Raw genomic sequence first — 14,959 nt, 5'->3', positions numbered from 1 at the left:
TACTGTTGAACAATACAGTTTACAATGAGAGTCCAGGCTTGCCTCAGGCTGCATAATTATGTGCCTGCTTTTGGTGTAAATTAACTTGAATACCGTCAGGAGCCTTGACTCCAGTCTCATGAGCATTGCCCAAAACCTTTGTTTGTTTTTCGAGTTACCATGGAAATGTTGTGCCACGCTCCGGAAAAAAAAAGCCTGTGAGCAGCACTACAGGCATTAGACTTCACTGACACGGATCAGATAGAGAGTTTGGAGGGCATTTCTGCTGCTGGAAATTCTTTTGCAGCTGCTCCTGCTCCAGCTTTATTCTTATGTATATTTTCCACAAGCAGCTTCAACTGGCTGGTTCCTGCTGTACAGATGAATGAAACCAGTCACCAAGTATCTACAGTGAATCATCGCACAATTAGGGTTAGCTATGACTCAATATCACAAGTAAAAAGGAACAAAAAATCTACTGTTAATATCGGACTTTCAGGGAGAAGCAGTGATGACTGTAGAACTGCAGATGAAACAAACAAACAGATGCACACTGGATTATATTACATTTTAATGTGCACAGCGTGATATTGTACAGTAAAAGCAAGGAAGGAAAAAAAAATATTTTCTTATAAAAATATCACCTTTGGAGATTAAAAACACTCAATTCAAAGAACAGGTGCTATGAGTTTACCATCCCTGTGAGAAGACAGCAGGTAGACTGAAGATGACGGAGTCAGAGGGAGCTTAATGTCTCAGTAAAACACAACCCCCCCACCCCATCCCAGAAACCCCACCCAACCATCTCTCTGTTCACCCATCTCTGGAGTGGGAGGCATCAGTCCACAGTCAAGAAGCAGGGCAGCAGAACAAACTAATGAGGGTAATTTAAAAAAGACAAAAAAGGGGAGGGTGCAAAATTATGGCCAGATGACAAATAAAAAATCTAAAATCACACATTCCACCTCACATTGTCCAATTCCAATGCATTAACCTGTGTAAGTACCACAGTGCGTAAGAAAAGTCTCCACACAAGCTTGTAACTGCACATCCTAAGTGCAGAGTGTGCAAAAGTGACTACTAGTATATACCTTTGCAAATATAGAAGGGAGATCTTCATGTGCTATTCACTAACAATACTTACCCATAGATTAGTGCACTGGATTGAGGCCTTGGCCTGTAAAGTCTTTTCTGCATAAACACCCATACAGTGCATACAGGATATTAAAACAACAGTATTGAAGCTAACCCCTCAAAGTTCTTCATATTCATAGTGTAGAAAAAAAAGCATTCACTATGGAGCTATGGTGATGTGCATTTTAAAGAAGTGAGCTTCACTGAAAAAATGAAAAGCCTGAATTGATCAGAAAACCCACACTGGAGTAAAAAACTAAACAATAGTTCAATAGTGTGTGACATTCTCTGTCACACACTCGTGTCACTATGAGGATAATGGTGATGAAGGTAAATTAATAAGCTGATGCACAGAGCGAGTGAGCTGAGAGGCAGATCACTTCTGCATCAAAAGGCTGCGTGGCTGGAGCGTGGCGGTGGCGGACGGCGAGTTGCTGGCAAGGCGATGCAGGTGCATGCAGGAACGAGGGCAGGTTCAGTGTGTCAGACTGCTGGAAAGCTGGGCGAAGGGTGGGGTTGAGGCGTGGATGGTTGGGTTTTGGTGGGCTGGAGGTCATGGGGGGCAGAGAGAGGGGGGGTTTCTGTGCTGTTTGGCTTGTCGGGTTGTTTTGTTTTTGCTGAGTCAGACAGAATTTGGCAGCGCTCACTCTTTCTCTCTGCTTTGACCTTCCCAACCGCCGACATCCCACCATCCTGCCCTGCCCAACGGCTCCAAAAAACAAACACAAGTAAGCGCGAGAGAAGACAGTGATACACCCTGACATCCCCTCTTCACATGAATCAATCAAAGTGATAAGCTCTCCACAGAAATGGTAAGAATGGAAGGAATTTACATCATGTGGCAAAACTAACAGAACACAGATATGGAGCTTGATTGCTTGCTTGAAAAAGTTAACAGTGAGGAATAAAAAAAAAAACTAGAGAACACAAACAAAACAACAAAAACCCCGGAGAATGACCCTTTGATTTCCTGTGCCCACCCGTTTGGTTACACCAACACTGGAGAGAAAAAACAGCTGGTGGAAAAAGGCAGAGTCAGGTGCCATGTGACCACGCCCTTTCACTTCCAAACAACCTCCACCCAGCTCTGGAAAAGTCTCACCTCTCGTTTTCCAGAGGTTTTTCTTCTTCTTCTTTTCTGTTCTGACTTTTCCCTCCATCTGTGTGGCTCTAGCCCTCCCATCCTCCCTCCCCTCTTTCCGTTAATCCTCCTCCTCCTCTTTGCAGATGCTACACCTCCTTGATCGTGCGGATTCGGATGCTGTTGAAGCACTTGCCCATGGCCTCGAACAGCGGGTCGCAGAAGGTGTGCACACAGATGGAGTAGACGCGACTGACGCAGTGGATCTCGATCAGGTAACTCTTGACGCACGGCACCACGGCCCAGATGTGTATGAAGGACAGGATGGCAAAGAAGATTCCCCAGATTAGTGCCAGGGGAATGCCGACCAGCGCCGTCAGCAGCCGGTAGCACCAGTACTTGGTCACAGTGAAGGTGGTGAAGCTTGCTTTCCACACACCGTCGAAGCTGTAGGTCCCTGCAGGCTCGGCGATGACGTCCTCAAAGTCTACCTGAAGAGGGAAGAAGTGGAAGAGTGTGAAAATGTTGGCAAAAACAGTTCAGGCAGATCTATAGAAAGTTTCTCCAGGCTTATTATAGATGTAAAGTATAATAGTTCATTGTTTATTTGGATCCAGGAATGTACCACTTAAAGCAAATGGTTATACAAATAGATATGTGAGAAAAGGCTCTGCTGTTTGACCAGCAGTAAGGACTCTATGGGAGAACAAACAGACACATACATAAACTTTAGGACCGAGCTGCAGAGTAATAGTGAGAAATGTCCGGTTGTAATGGCTGCTGTACACCTGCATGAATATGATTGGATGCTTCTATCAGCTGGTACCCAAGCAGCTGATAAATGAGCCACTGATGGTGTAGCACGAATAAAACAGCTGATGCCAGTCAGCTAATGCAATGCCATCTTCAGTATTAAGCTTGAATTTTTTTAATGCTTAAAGCAGGAAATACTAAATTTAATTCACTCCCTTTATCTTTGAGTGACAGCTCTCACAGAATCTCATAGATATATTAAATATATTAAAACCATGTCATATTAAACTGAAACTCCCAGGGAGTCCAGTATACCGAGACACTCAGCACCACCACATTCACATTAGACTCTTCATTCTGACTTGTCAAATACCTTTATCTACTGCCAACAGTATTTCACAAGAGCCCCGATATGGTGCTAATGAAACCATCACTTTATAACATTATAGTCCTTCAAATGTGAACTCATTATTTCCACATAAATCAGCTGCTTCCTCCCCTTCTAATATGTCAGTTTGCTAAGATGGAGGGTGGATCCTGACATGATTCACATCTCCGCTCACAGTGACTGGTACACAGTCTAACCAAAAACTGCCCCGCCCAAAATACTGATCACCACACACACTATCTCCTGCATCTGAAAATGTTTGTCTCCGGAGCAGGAGTGGATCTGTGGGGAGTGGCTTCAAATGTTTTCTCAGAAGCCCTAATCTTTAAGGCTTTTAAAATAACTGTGAGCCATTTTCTCTCAGTGTACTGGGGAAAAATTGGCATCTATTACAGTATATGGCATGGATTCACATGTAGCACACTGGTCAGCTAAACATTCATTCTGTGAACTCTACTCCAGCATATTTTACCTAAATAGTTTTCAAGATTAATAATGCTCTTTACACCAAATCCCTACCCAACTAACTTAAAAATAATAACCTCAGCCTCTTTTTAGGTGGCAGACAGACAGGTAGACAGATAGACAGATAGACAGAGAGATAGATAGATAGATAGATAGATAGATAGATAGATAGATAGATAGATAGATAGATAGATAGATAGATAGATAGATAGATAGATAGATAGATAGATAGACCAGTAGCTAAATGGATAAAATAGATGTCCTTCAGAGGGTGAATTTGGACAGACACGGATAGACTAAACAGTAAAATTCGGAGCTATTCTTAAGTTAAAGAATGGCCACAGATGGGCCAGATCTAGCAAATAAAAAATTGTCAGCACTGCGCCTGCCTGGTGGTTTAAAGACACCATGTCCCTGTTTGATATCCAAATAGTCATCAGCCTAAATGTAGTTCCTAGAAGCTTTTACATCTGCAGTTGTAAACACTCTGTGTGTGGTACGTCTTTATTAGGAGAAATTCTTTGGTGCACAGGAAGTGATGGAGTTTTTCGGGATAAACAGAAGAAAAACTGCACAGTTAGTGCGACCACTTGTGGTCACCTCCATTATACAAACAGAAATAGTGATACCTTCAGAAACTCACAGGTCATCCATAGAAAATCCAGTACCGCCCACAGTGTTTAATTGACAAGGTTCTCCTCCTCCACCTCCCATTAAGATGAACAAGAACGCATCTCTTCACTGTAAACATGTCACTTAGGCCTCTAAATGGGACAACCCCTGCAAGAGTCTGTGACCTAACCTAAGGAACGGAGGGAAAAGTGGCAACCTTCACAGTGTAAACACAATGTAGACTCTCCCTCTCTCTCATCCTCTCCACAGGCTTCTGAGCGCAGAGTCAATATTTATTTTACAGTTACTTGGAGACTGTGTCTTGTCTAACAGAACAGTTGGGCTACTGAGGTCTAATGGCTGCAATATCAATAAGTCACACAGGTATTATCCAGTGTCACACTGACAGTGAAATGGAAAAGTTAAGTGTTTCATTCCTAAGTGAGATTATATCCACTGTTTGGAAGCCGTGATGCTCACTTACACAAGCTGACTGTTGGCATCAAAGAAAAGCACATCATGGTTTACTTTTACCATTTTAGATATCTGAAAAAGAACTCTTTCTGTTAATTGATGATACTTACCTCTATTTCTATGACATTGTCTTTAAATGGTCTAGACCTGCTCTATGTGAAAAGTGTCCTGAAATATCGTCTGTTATGATTTGGCGCAAGACAAACCGACTGAAAAATAGGATTAGGAAAATGGAATCAAATCCTATTTTTTGTTGTGCCATAAATCCATGTTTGAATAGAGATATCTATAATCATTTAAAGGGGATAAGACAGCAATGCTCACCATTTTATTAATGCAATAGTTACTTATATGCTTTCTTGCCCATTGTAAATGAGAAGATTGAAGCAGTCTCATACCAGTCTGTTAAATATTAAGCAGGATCCAGCAGCCACTTAGCTTAGCTTAGCTTACTTGGCAAGAAAGCGAAAGTGCATTTCCCAAAAAGTAAATAAATTAAAAATAAATCACACTGTTTTAAGAAATTTCAAGAAATGAGTGTCTGTATGTTGAAACGAGATAGAATATGGCAGGTTTCTGCACTAGAAATAAAGACATTTTAACTTATTGATGGGCTTACAATAACCCTTTTAGAAACATTTAATTGAAGCTCACATTTGAGGACTTGAGAAGGATATTTTGTAGTGCAGAAATTACATAAAACATTCTACTCACATATAAAATGAAAATTGCATTAATAATTCAATATGAACAATGTTAATCTAACATAAATATGTTATATACTGTCATAAACACATATCATTCCTTGAATTTCACTCAAAATCCTTAAAATATAGTGATTGCAGACTATATAACACATCTTAGAGCTTTATTTTATGCTGTCGTTATGTAAGAAAGAATTTTCATGTTTTTCCAATCCTGGATGTGTTATTTTGGAACATTAAATATGCTGTGTACAGTGTATTTTTTTTTGCCATGAAACAGCAGGTTGTAAGTCCAATTCTTTCACTGCGAGCATGCAGCATAAAGCCTCCCACATGGCACCAACTGGTGAAGCTCTCTACAGCCGTATAATATAAATCTGACTGAAGCCACAAAACCAGCGCAGCGTCCATTTAGTTTTTCCACAGCTACAAATTTTAAAGTGGACACACTCTGCTCCAGATTCCAGAACTCTGATTGAGACTAAATGAAGGCCTTCTGCAGAGAGGCTCAAACACAACCACAGCAGGATTGTGGAGACTTCTGACTTCATGAAGTGAAGCTGTTTGGTTTTATTTTTTCTTTCCACAGTTTTAGTTTTCTAAATACCGTTCTGTATGCAACATTATGAGAAAAATCATCATCGTTACCCGAGGTTTGGCACTTTAATATCCAGTCCATAAACAAAAATCACATCACCTTCATTTGTTGTTTTATTATTGTTAATTTGGATTTTGGCAAGAAAGTAATAAATATGACCCAGAAAAGTAAATTTACTCTGACTTTACAATGCTATATGAATACTTTGTCAAAAGGAAACAGGTATTCACTATTTGAAAAACAGTAACAGATACAGTGTGAGGGATACAATGTGAGGAAGGTCACAGAAGTCCACAATTTCAGACTGAATCCGGAAGATTTAGTTATTGAATGAAGAAATTCGATAATGATGACCAAATATAAGCATCTACAGTATAAAAAGAATTTAAAACATAAAACCTTGGTGTAATTTTACTGCAGCAGCCCAGTTGTGTCGGGTAAAAGGTCCAGTCAGAGGTTTGATATGAAACAATGGAGTCTCGGGGTCAGCATGTGACCAGTCGGCAAGGCAACTGTATTATTGAGTAAATAAGGCAATGTGCTATTTCCAGAGCTCTATCTTCAGGCTGTCAACTATGCTTGAATAGACAAAGTGGGTCTCTGGTGGAGAAGGTCAGAGTGTAGTACATTAATGAACTCTTTTGTTGGTTTGAGGGCTTTGGTAGTCAGGGGAAATGTTTGGTTTGCTTCAGGAGAGAGATTAGGATGATTGGCAGCGGAGACATTCTGTATGTGACCAACACACACTGCAGGCTCATTTCACTCAGTTAAAAAAGACTTATTTTGAATCAGAAATGGTTTAATTAAAGTGTACTTTTGATTCAGAACTCATCTTTGCAAAATAATGTATATCATATCTCATGTTAAAGCTCTGAGTAATTAACAAATGATTTAAACACATAAGCTGAATTATTCATCTAAGGTGCTTTTTTACAGAATCATATTCCTAATATTACAAAACCGCTTCAACCCCTCTAACATTTAGTAATAGTTACTTCGTAAATATCTAGGAAATTTGAATGAATCTGTGAATTTGTCTTTCTTTGGTGCTTTTTTGTGTGATGCCACCCCTCTTTTGCATACATTTTTGCTGTATATCCATAGTTTTGATAAATTTGCATGACATTTGAATGGAAACAAATCCCACTGCACTGAGTCTGAAAGAGTTTCATAAACACTAGATGTCTCAATCCATAATCGGTTACTTGTGATAAAAGTGCAGGAATTGTGAAAACTGGAAAGAATAAGGTGGTCAAGCATGATCAGGAGTCAACCAATCATAAAGTGTGCAGTCGTAGAGAGAGGGAGCTTTTCATTCCTTTCGATCTGACCTCCGGGACTTTGGATCTGTTCAAACTTCTCACAACTCCCTCTCAAAAATTGTCTCCAGTGGGGGCATTTTCACTCCCCTGACCCCTCCTCTCTGCTATATAAAGACCCACAAATTCTCCAGAGGCAAAAACTCCCTTTGCAGGGCAAACTCCACATGCATGTCAGTAATGGAACTTGTTTGATGTGGCCAGGTGATTGAGGCCAGCTGCAGCAGCTACAGGAGAACAGCTTGTATTCCTTTGATTACAAGAATGCAGCGGGTGTGCGCCTCTGTGTGTGCATGTACGCTCCGTACAATATGACTGCATGCATACACTACACACATTTACGTGTGAGTACTGTATGTGTGGGTGTGTGTGGTCATGGTGGATTGCAGAATGAGGCTTGCTGGAAGGGATTCCCTGCTTGTGCTTTTCATTGGGGCACACCAAACATGCTTCCACTTGGCAGAAATGTTTCATTGACCTCAAAACACCTCGCAGCCGTTGTACACAACACACACAAACTACAGGCTTATTCTGAAATCCAGAGGGAGGCAGTGAGCACCTTTAGGTTCCTCACAATAGAAAATAAAACAAAGGCATTTCTCTACAGAGGTTCCTCGAAATACTGTTGGAGTGCCTTAAGTGTGTATGAAGGGATTTAGTCTGTATTTCCAAACAGTTAAGAGCAATGAGTGAAGTATTCAGAGTGTTCACTTAAGTAAAAATAGCAAAAGCACAATATAAACATTCCTTAGTAATGTACTGCAGTACAGTACTTGAGTAAATGTACTTATTTACTTTCCACCACTGGTCAAAGGCTCAGCAGTTCCTTACAGCAGTTTTAATTTTTGCAGTGTATGCTCATGTGATTTCAGATAATTTCACCAGTGTCTGTTGAGTTGATTAGAGAGGGGCGGGACAATCATAAAGCTGCGTTCTATTCTGAGACTGGAAGGAGACTCTGACTCACTGTCACAGTGGAGGAGAAATGGGAGGGAGAGAAAGCAGAGAGAGCTGGAAGGAGTGGAGACAGACGCAGAAAACAGGAAGAGATTAAAGTTCATTTTCTTATAGAAACACCCAAAAGATTTAAGTAAAAAAGTTCAAATGAATTTGCTTTTGTTCAAAGAAAACTGTTTATGTGGCAGAACTGGAAGAAATGTACCTGCTGGTCCTGGGCAAGACAAATGTGAATGTATCACATGTGAAAGACATTTCACATATTTATCACATTTCACATGTCACAAAAAAAAATCCGCAAGTGATAAATTCACATTATAAGAACCTGTGATTTGTGAAATAGCATCTAAAGGTCATAGTCATTTCACACAAAAGTCACATTTCACATAAAACTATGAATCACGCATGTGCTTTTCTTTTAATTATGAAGATTTCTCACATCACTAATCAGTAGCTGTACTTCCAGTATGTAAATATATCACCTTTTAAAAACGTTATTTTATTTACTGTTTTTATGTCTTTACTCTGGCATCAACATTTTGTATCAAAACGCCCAACTAAGGAGGTTATTAACTAAGGATCTTTCCAATTCACAAATCAATAATTTTAGTGTCAGTTATCATTTGGAACCTGACAGCAGCCGATAAAAAGCAACACATGGACATTTGCTCCTCTGACGCAACTACAGGCATGCAGGGAGGGAGGGAGGGAGGGAAGAGAGGACTAGAATGGGAGGAAAGAACGGAGGAGGAGAGATGGGGAGTGGTGAGGGATATCCCCTCAAACTAACCAGCTACTTGGGTGTTTCCCTGTTATAACAAGGCAGAGTTCAGGCATTTCAAAGAGCTGACCCGTACTGTCCCATGCAGCGAGCGGTTTGACCTCCACTCTGCCCCATCTGGAGAGAGAGGGGCGGCCGCGCTCAGACAGCGGCTGCTCCTTGCTACCATGCAAACGCGTCAGGTGGCTTCCAGCGCGCCGTTCCTCTGCGGCTACAACCTCTCTCGCTCTGCTAACTCCTTCAAACAAAATAAACTATTTATACGGTCAGGGTGCTCTCTTATGGAAAGAATTCTACTTTCCCAACAGCAAGGGGTGTGCAACAAGTACTGAGGGAAATGGGTTTTCCAACAACAGGAAATTCGTAATGTTTCCTCTGTTGGAGCGAGGATGTTTAAGTGCGGACGCACTGATATTTACGCATGTGGATAGCTTACCATTCTGTAGCCTCAATGAGCTTTAATGACTCTGCAAAGCCTCTTCCTAATAGGGGAAAGTCACTGAGGGGGAACACGGCAGGAACCACAGGGCGCAATACAGTGCGCTAAAGATCTGCCGTGCGCCTCTGACGCGCACACACCAATTTGACAGCTCCTGCACTTCGGCACAGTTTCCCACAGTTTATTTCAGTTTACTGTGATTGTCAGGCAGCACCCATGAGCAGATGTACAGTGCAAAATCTGCAACAAGTATTCTGGTGAAGTCTGTGGTCACGAAAAGCGAGAGAAAGCTCGCAACAGCAGCCCGTTTAACCCCAAATAAGAAGCTCAAAAGTTAACATCCCTCCCTTCACTCACCTTGACAACGTCGTCGTTTATGCGCTTTGGGTCCCGGTTGACAAGGTCGATCTCTTTGGTGTGGACATCCTCCATCGTCTTCTCGTTCAGACTGTCGTTGTCCATGTCTTTGTTGTTAGGTTTGTATATGTTCCCTTGTTTTCGGATGAACGGCGAATGCAGAAACTCCTATCAGGATCCGGAGGAGGCAGAGAAAGAAGAGGGTGAAGAGGAGGAGGGATAGTGTGCAGTAGTGCGCTGAGAGGGAGAGAGACTGGAGCTACGAGTTAGCAGCCTGCCCCACAAACAGGGATGGGTTTAAATGAATAGAAAGGGAAGCACCACACCCCTCGATCCAACCACAAGGGGTCCTCACCAACCGGGCTGAAATCTAACACCGTGACCTGACACAGCTGATTCAATATATACCTGTGAGCATTTTTACATTTTAAACAGATGCGTAAAAGCGCACGTTCCAACTGTTAAACAATTCTCCATTGAATAGCTTTTTCTAAATACATTTTGGATATATTTGAACAAACCGCACTAATTAGCTATATTTGTAATCTGGTTTGTGAATGTGTGAACAAGGAGGTAAAAAACTCTGGGTTTCCGTGTCCATCGCGTTAAAAACTGAATGCGTAACGACCCCTTTGGTCACCACAGTCCTACTCTGTCCTTCGTAGTTCTTTCAAACACATTCTCATTTATACTCACAATCGCATGGCTTCATTTGTTAGTGGTGAAGCATGTGCATGGTTTATGACTGACTTTTCTTGGATCAGAAAAAAGATTGTGGGTTTACTTTGACTTTTACTCTACTTTTACGCACGGAAATGTAAACGTGTGATGCGTAAAAACAATAATCGGTTGTTCTGTTAATAAAGGTTTTAGCAGGTAAAATCTCACACCCACATGCTAATGTGTACACAATGGTCCTTCACATTCTCCCAGCGTGTGTGGGAGAAGCGCTCATGCCTAGGTGTCATAGAAAAGAATAATGATTGAGACATAGCGCGCTGGAAAGATATCCAAAATTCCCTTCATGAATGCAAATTACAAGCCAGAATAATCAGTATAATCAGCTCCCCGGTGAATAAAACTCCATGTCAGCTAAAAACAAATCAGCTGTACACGAGAATCATACTGTACCTCTTCTGTTTCGCCGTCCTTCAGTCCTCCTGTCATGCTGTCCTAAAGTTTGAACGGATTAGCGCGATGAAACAGACAAGAAGACAATATAGGAAGCCGAGTGGGAGGCGTGGAGGGAAACTGAGAGGACTGGGGCTCTTCTCAGGGTCCTTTAGAGAGCTCTAATTCCTGCCCTTGTAGTGAACGTGACTAGAATTTAATGCCAGAGCTGTGAGGGAAACCTCCGGTGTTTCCTCGGATCCCACAGAGCGCGTCTTCGCAGCCCGAGAGTCACCTGTGAGCAGAGACAGGAGAGCCACCGCATAACCTGCTCAGGCAGGAGGAGAGACTGACGGGATCTCAAACGAAAGGGGTGTTGTAGCTGGCATGGAATTACTTTATTTGGGGACCAAGGCAGAGTAAAATAACCTTTTTGTTCAGCGAAATGTGGGCGTTAATTGGTACTGGCAAGGTGTGGGTATTTGCCATACCTTAGCCTAAGGGAGACCACTTCAAATGGTTTTAGAAGAGAGCAAGAAAAAATATACTAGAAATCAAAAAGCAATGAATGAATAAGAAAATTAGAGGAGTTTTTCAGAATTCAATCAACTATTGCAGCAGATATAGAACCCTGCCTGCCACCACTAGTTTCATCCATCCTCAGAAAATAAGTTTATTCTAATATTTACAGCTTTTATGAGCCCAAATTTGGTGACTTGGCAATCCAGCTGTTGTTCTCAGCTTTATACAGTTAGGCAGCCATGCTGGTCACTCTGGTTTGTTTACATTCTTGTATCAACTCACCTTGGAGTGACACCAGCTGGCACACTCAGCTGTTTTCAGCCAGTACATTGGAGCAATTTATAGGTGTGTCTCATGGGAGTAGCACTAAAATAAACTAGTTAGCAGAGCCAGTCCTGACCTCTCTGGGGCCCTAAGCAAAATTCTGACAAGGGCTCTCTCCTACCTGACCTGTAAGCTGTGAACCATATGCCATTACCACACAGTCACACCTGACACCCCAGTGCTCCCACTACAATCCTCTCTCCTTTGAAGATCCAGTGTGTAACATTTAGGAGGATCTATTAGCAGAAAGGCAATAAGATATTCATAGGTATGTTTTTATTAGTGTTTAATCACCTGAAAATTTGTATCAAACCAAACACCGGCTCTAAATAGAGCCATCTGAGTTTTTCGAGTGTTTCTCAGCCACCATAGTTTCTCTTTTGCGCTTGGAATGGGAAGGTGAAATGAGGGAGTTGCAATCTGCAACTACATCACTAGGTGCCACTAAATCCTACACACTGGTCCTTTAAAACAGTTTGCTCCACCTGTTGGTCTAAGAATAAGTAGACCTATACAGAACGGATTTACTGAATAGCATATTTTATATACAATCTTAAGATAAATGAATATTAACATTAACATAAGTAAGAAACTGTAGAAAACATAAAATATAGAAAATAAATATAACATTGAGCTTTGCCTCTGCTGCCTGGTAATTAATCCAGTCCTCACAATATTATACCATCCAATGTAAACAGAAACCTAAATAAAATCGGCTATGGCTGCGGCTTTACGTCTCAAGACAGCTGCATCAGGTCCATTAAAACTCCCCAAGATTTATTTTTTTACATTTTCAAATATAAAATATTATTTATACTATGGTCTGGTGAATGCTTGATGGTTGTTATTTATTGAGAGATGTGCATCCATATTTACCAGTATGCCCATCAACATTTTAAATTCAATATTTAATCAATAGTCAATGGCAATCCCTTGCTTTCCATCTTGCATTAGTCCAGAGTTGTAACTAAACCTTGACTGAAAGACTAGATAATCATTGTATTGTTTAAAAATTATGTGTGCCATATAGCGCAAATTTTATTTTGTCATCGCGAATATGAATGCATGTTCATGAACACAACATGCTCATCTTTTCTGAGGAGCAGATTATAAACGCTGTTGCCCATTGGCATTTAACAAATGTAGTTACGAAGCCCCTGAGTGGCCACAGAGAGAGAAAATATATATTGAAGCCACATTTTACTACATTCGTTCTCACATTTTGATTTATTCATGGCCACAAGATATGCAGATGTTAGTTCTGTAAGAAGTTTGTTCTAAAAGTAAAACAAAAAAAGATTCAACAAGCCTGCAACTGCTAATGTCAATAAATTGGTATTAAAAGGATTAAGGTAAAAAACGTGTCATGCTGAACATCCACTAGACACATTTTTTATAACCTGGGAACCCAAAGTTGTCCTTATTAATGGTTTATAATCAATCTATGAAACTTTAGTAAATTATTTATTGACCATTGATAAAGCAAATGGTTAAGATTTAAAAACTTGCATATCATTGGCTCTTACAGTATGAGAAATATTGTTTTTGCACTATACAAACAGCTCCAAGTATTCAAAATCTAGGAAGAGTAAAGAGTATCATTTGACACCAAGTGAACTTTTGGGCTACAGGACGTAGAAAGTGCTCTCAATGTGTGACTTCTCCTGAGGCCTCCACCTCCCCAACACAACAACACTTTATTATGAGAGTGAATCACAGTTCCAGGATCATGGGAATATTTACACTTAGGAACTTTAGATATATGACCAGACTCCCTAAAACATGTAAATGTGTCAGTCAGAGCAGTGAGAAAACAGGTTGTTTAATAGCTGATTCTCTCCCAGTGCCAGTGGTGGAGGAGGGTGCTGGAAAAGCTGTGTGATCACAGTAAATTCTAGATCAGGACATCACAAGTGGTTGCTCAAGAGTGACATAAATTCACCTTTAAAGGCATGACAATAAGTCTATACATCATTATTAGAAAGAAAGGAAGAGCTGATATAAATTAATTTGCACTCAGTAGAAGACATGTGATTTCTTGTCTGGTGCCAACACTCAGGATATGATGTAACTATCACAGGTGCTATGTTTAGCTCAGTGGACATGAGACTGATAGGACTGACTGACTTTCATACAGCAGTAATAACAACAAAGGAACAATACTGCGCAATGGCAACAGTAGCAGTAAAAGAAGTAGTCACTGATAGAAACATTATACTATAAATAGCAGCAGCAGCAGCAATAGTAGTGGTAGTAATGGCAGTAGGACACTCAGCTACAATAGTTGTGACAGTAGTACGATATACAGCAGCAGCAACAGCAGGTCAAAAGTCAAGTCAAAGCAACTGAGCTTCACAGAGCAAAACTGCACACCAAAAATATATTTTTTAAATCAATGACGGTTAACACTAACTTGCAGTTTTGACATGTTGGGGGTATTTTGCCCTCAGTTGACCCCCTCAGGCAGCCTGTCCTCACAGCTTGGCTGTAGATGGTTAAACTAAGGTGAGAACTGTGGTCTTTAAAAAAGACAAAGAAGAACAAAAAACTTCCTTACCTTTAAAACTGAACACCACTGAAGATAATAACAGGCATTTAGTGCTAAGGGACACTGCTACAGGGTAATATTTGCAGTAAATACTAGTATAAGTGGTAGTAGTACTCCAGCGGTATTCACACATGGAGTACAGGACATCACAAACTTACAGAAATATACAAACCCTTAATGTTTAAAGAATATTCCTGTGCAGAGAAGTTAGTATAACAGGTAGAAATGCTGTGCAGACCTGCAGGTCTAACAGCAAAGCCCCAGGTCGTGTTCCATCGACCCACAGCTCATCTTTGTATAGGAAAATGTCTTATGCAATCTCAGCAAAGTAATTTACGAGACCTTTTTTGGCACTCAGCTGCATATCCAAACCACACTCATCTCCTGTGACAGAAGAAACCACCCAAAGACAAA

At 40.8% G+C, this 14,959-nt stretch overlaps 1 protein-coding gene across 1 annotated transcript; it reads right to left on the bottom strand.

Moving 5' to 3' along the window:
* Window positions 1–533: 533 nt before the first annotated feature.
* cav1 (caveolin 1) lies at window positions 534–11,544 on the bottom strand. The gene is made up of 3 exons (XM_051382209.1): window positions 11,173–11,544; window positions 10,042–10,209; window positions 534–2,685 (listed from the first exon to the last, which is right to left on the bottom strand). Exons 1-3 carry the CDS (start codon window positions 11,206–11,208, stop codon window positions 2,344–2,346), a joined length of 546 nt encoding a protein of 181 aa, XP_051238169.1. The 5' UTR covers window positions 11,209–11,544; the 3' UTR covers window positions 534–2,343.
* Window positions 11,545–14,959: the final 3,415 nt, after the last annotated feature.

The sequence above is a fragment of the Dicentrarchus labrax genome, unplaced genomic scaffold (assembly GCF_905237075.1).
Source record: "Dicentrarchus labrax unplaced genomic scaffold, dlabrax2021, whole genome shotgun sequence".
Classification (NCBI taxonomy): Eukaryota; Metazoa; Chordata; class Actinopteri; family Moronidae; genus Dicentrarchus; species Dicentrarchus labrax.
The sequence above is the reverse complement of the archived record's forward strand: the minus strand, read 5'-3'. Positions and strand labels throughout refer to the sequence as shown.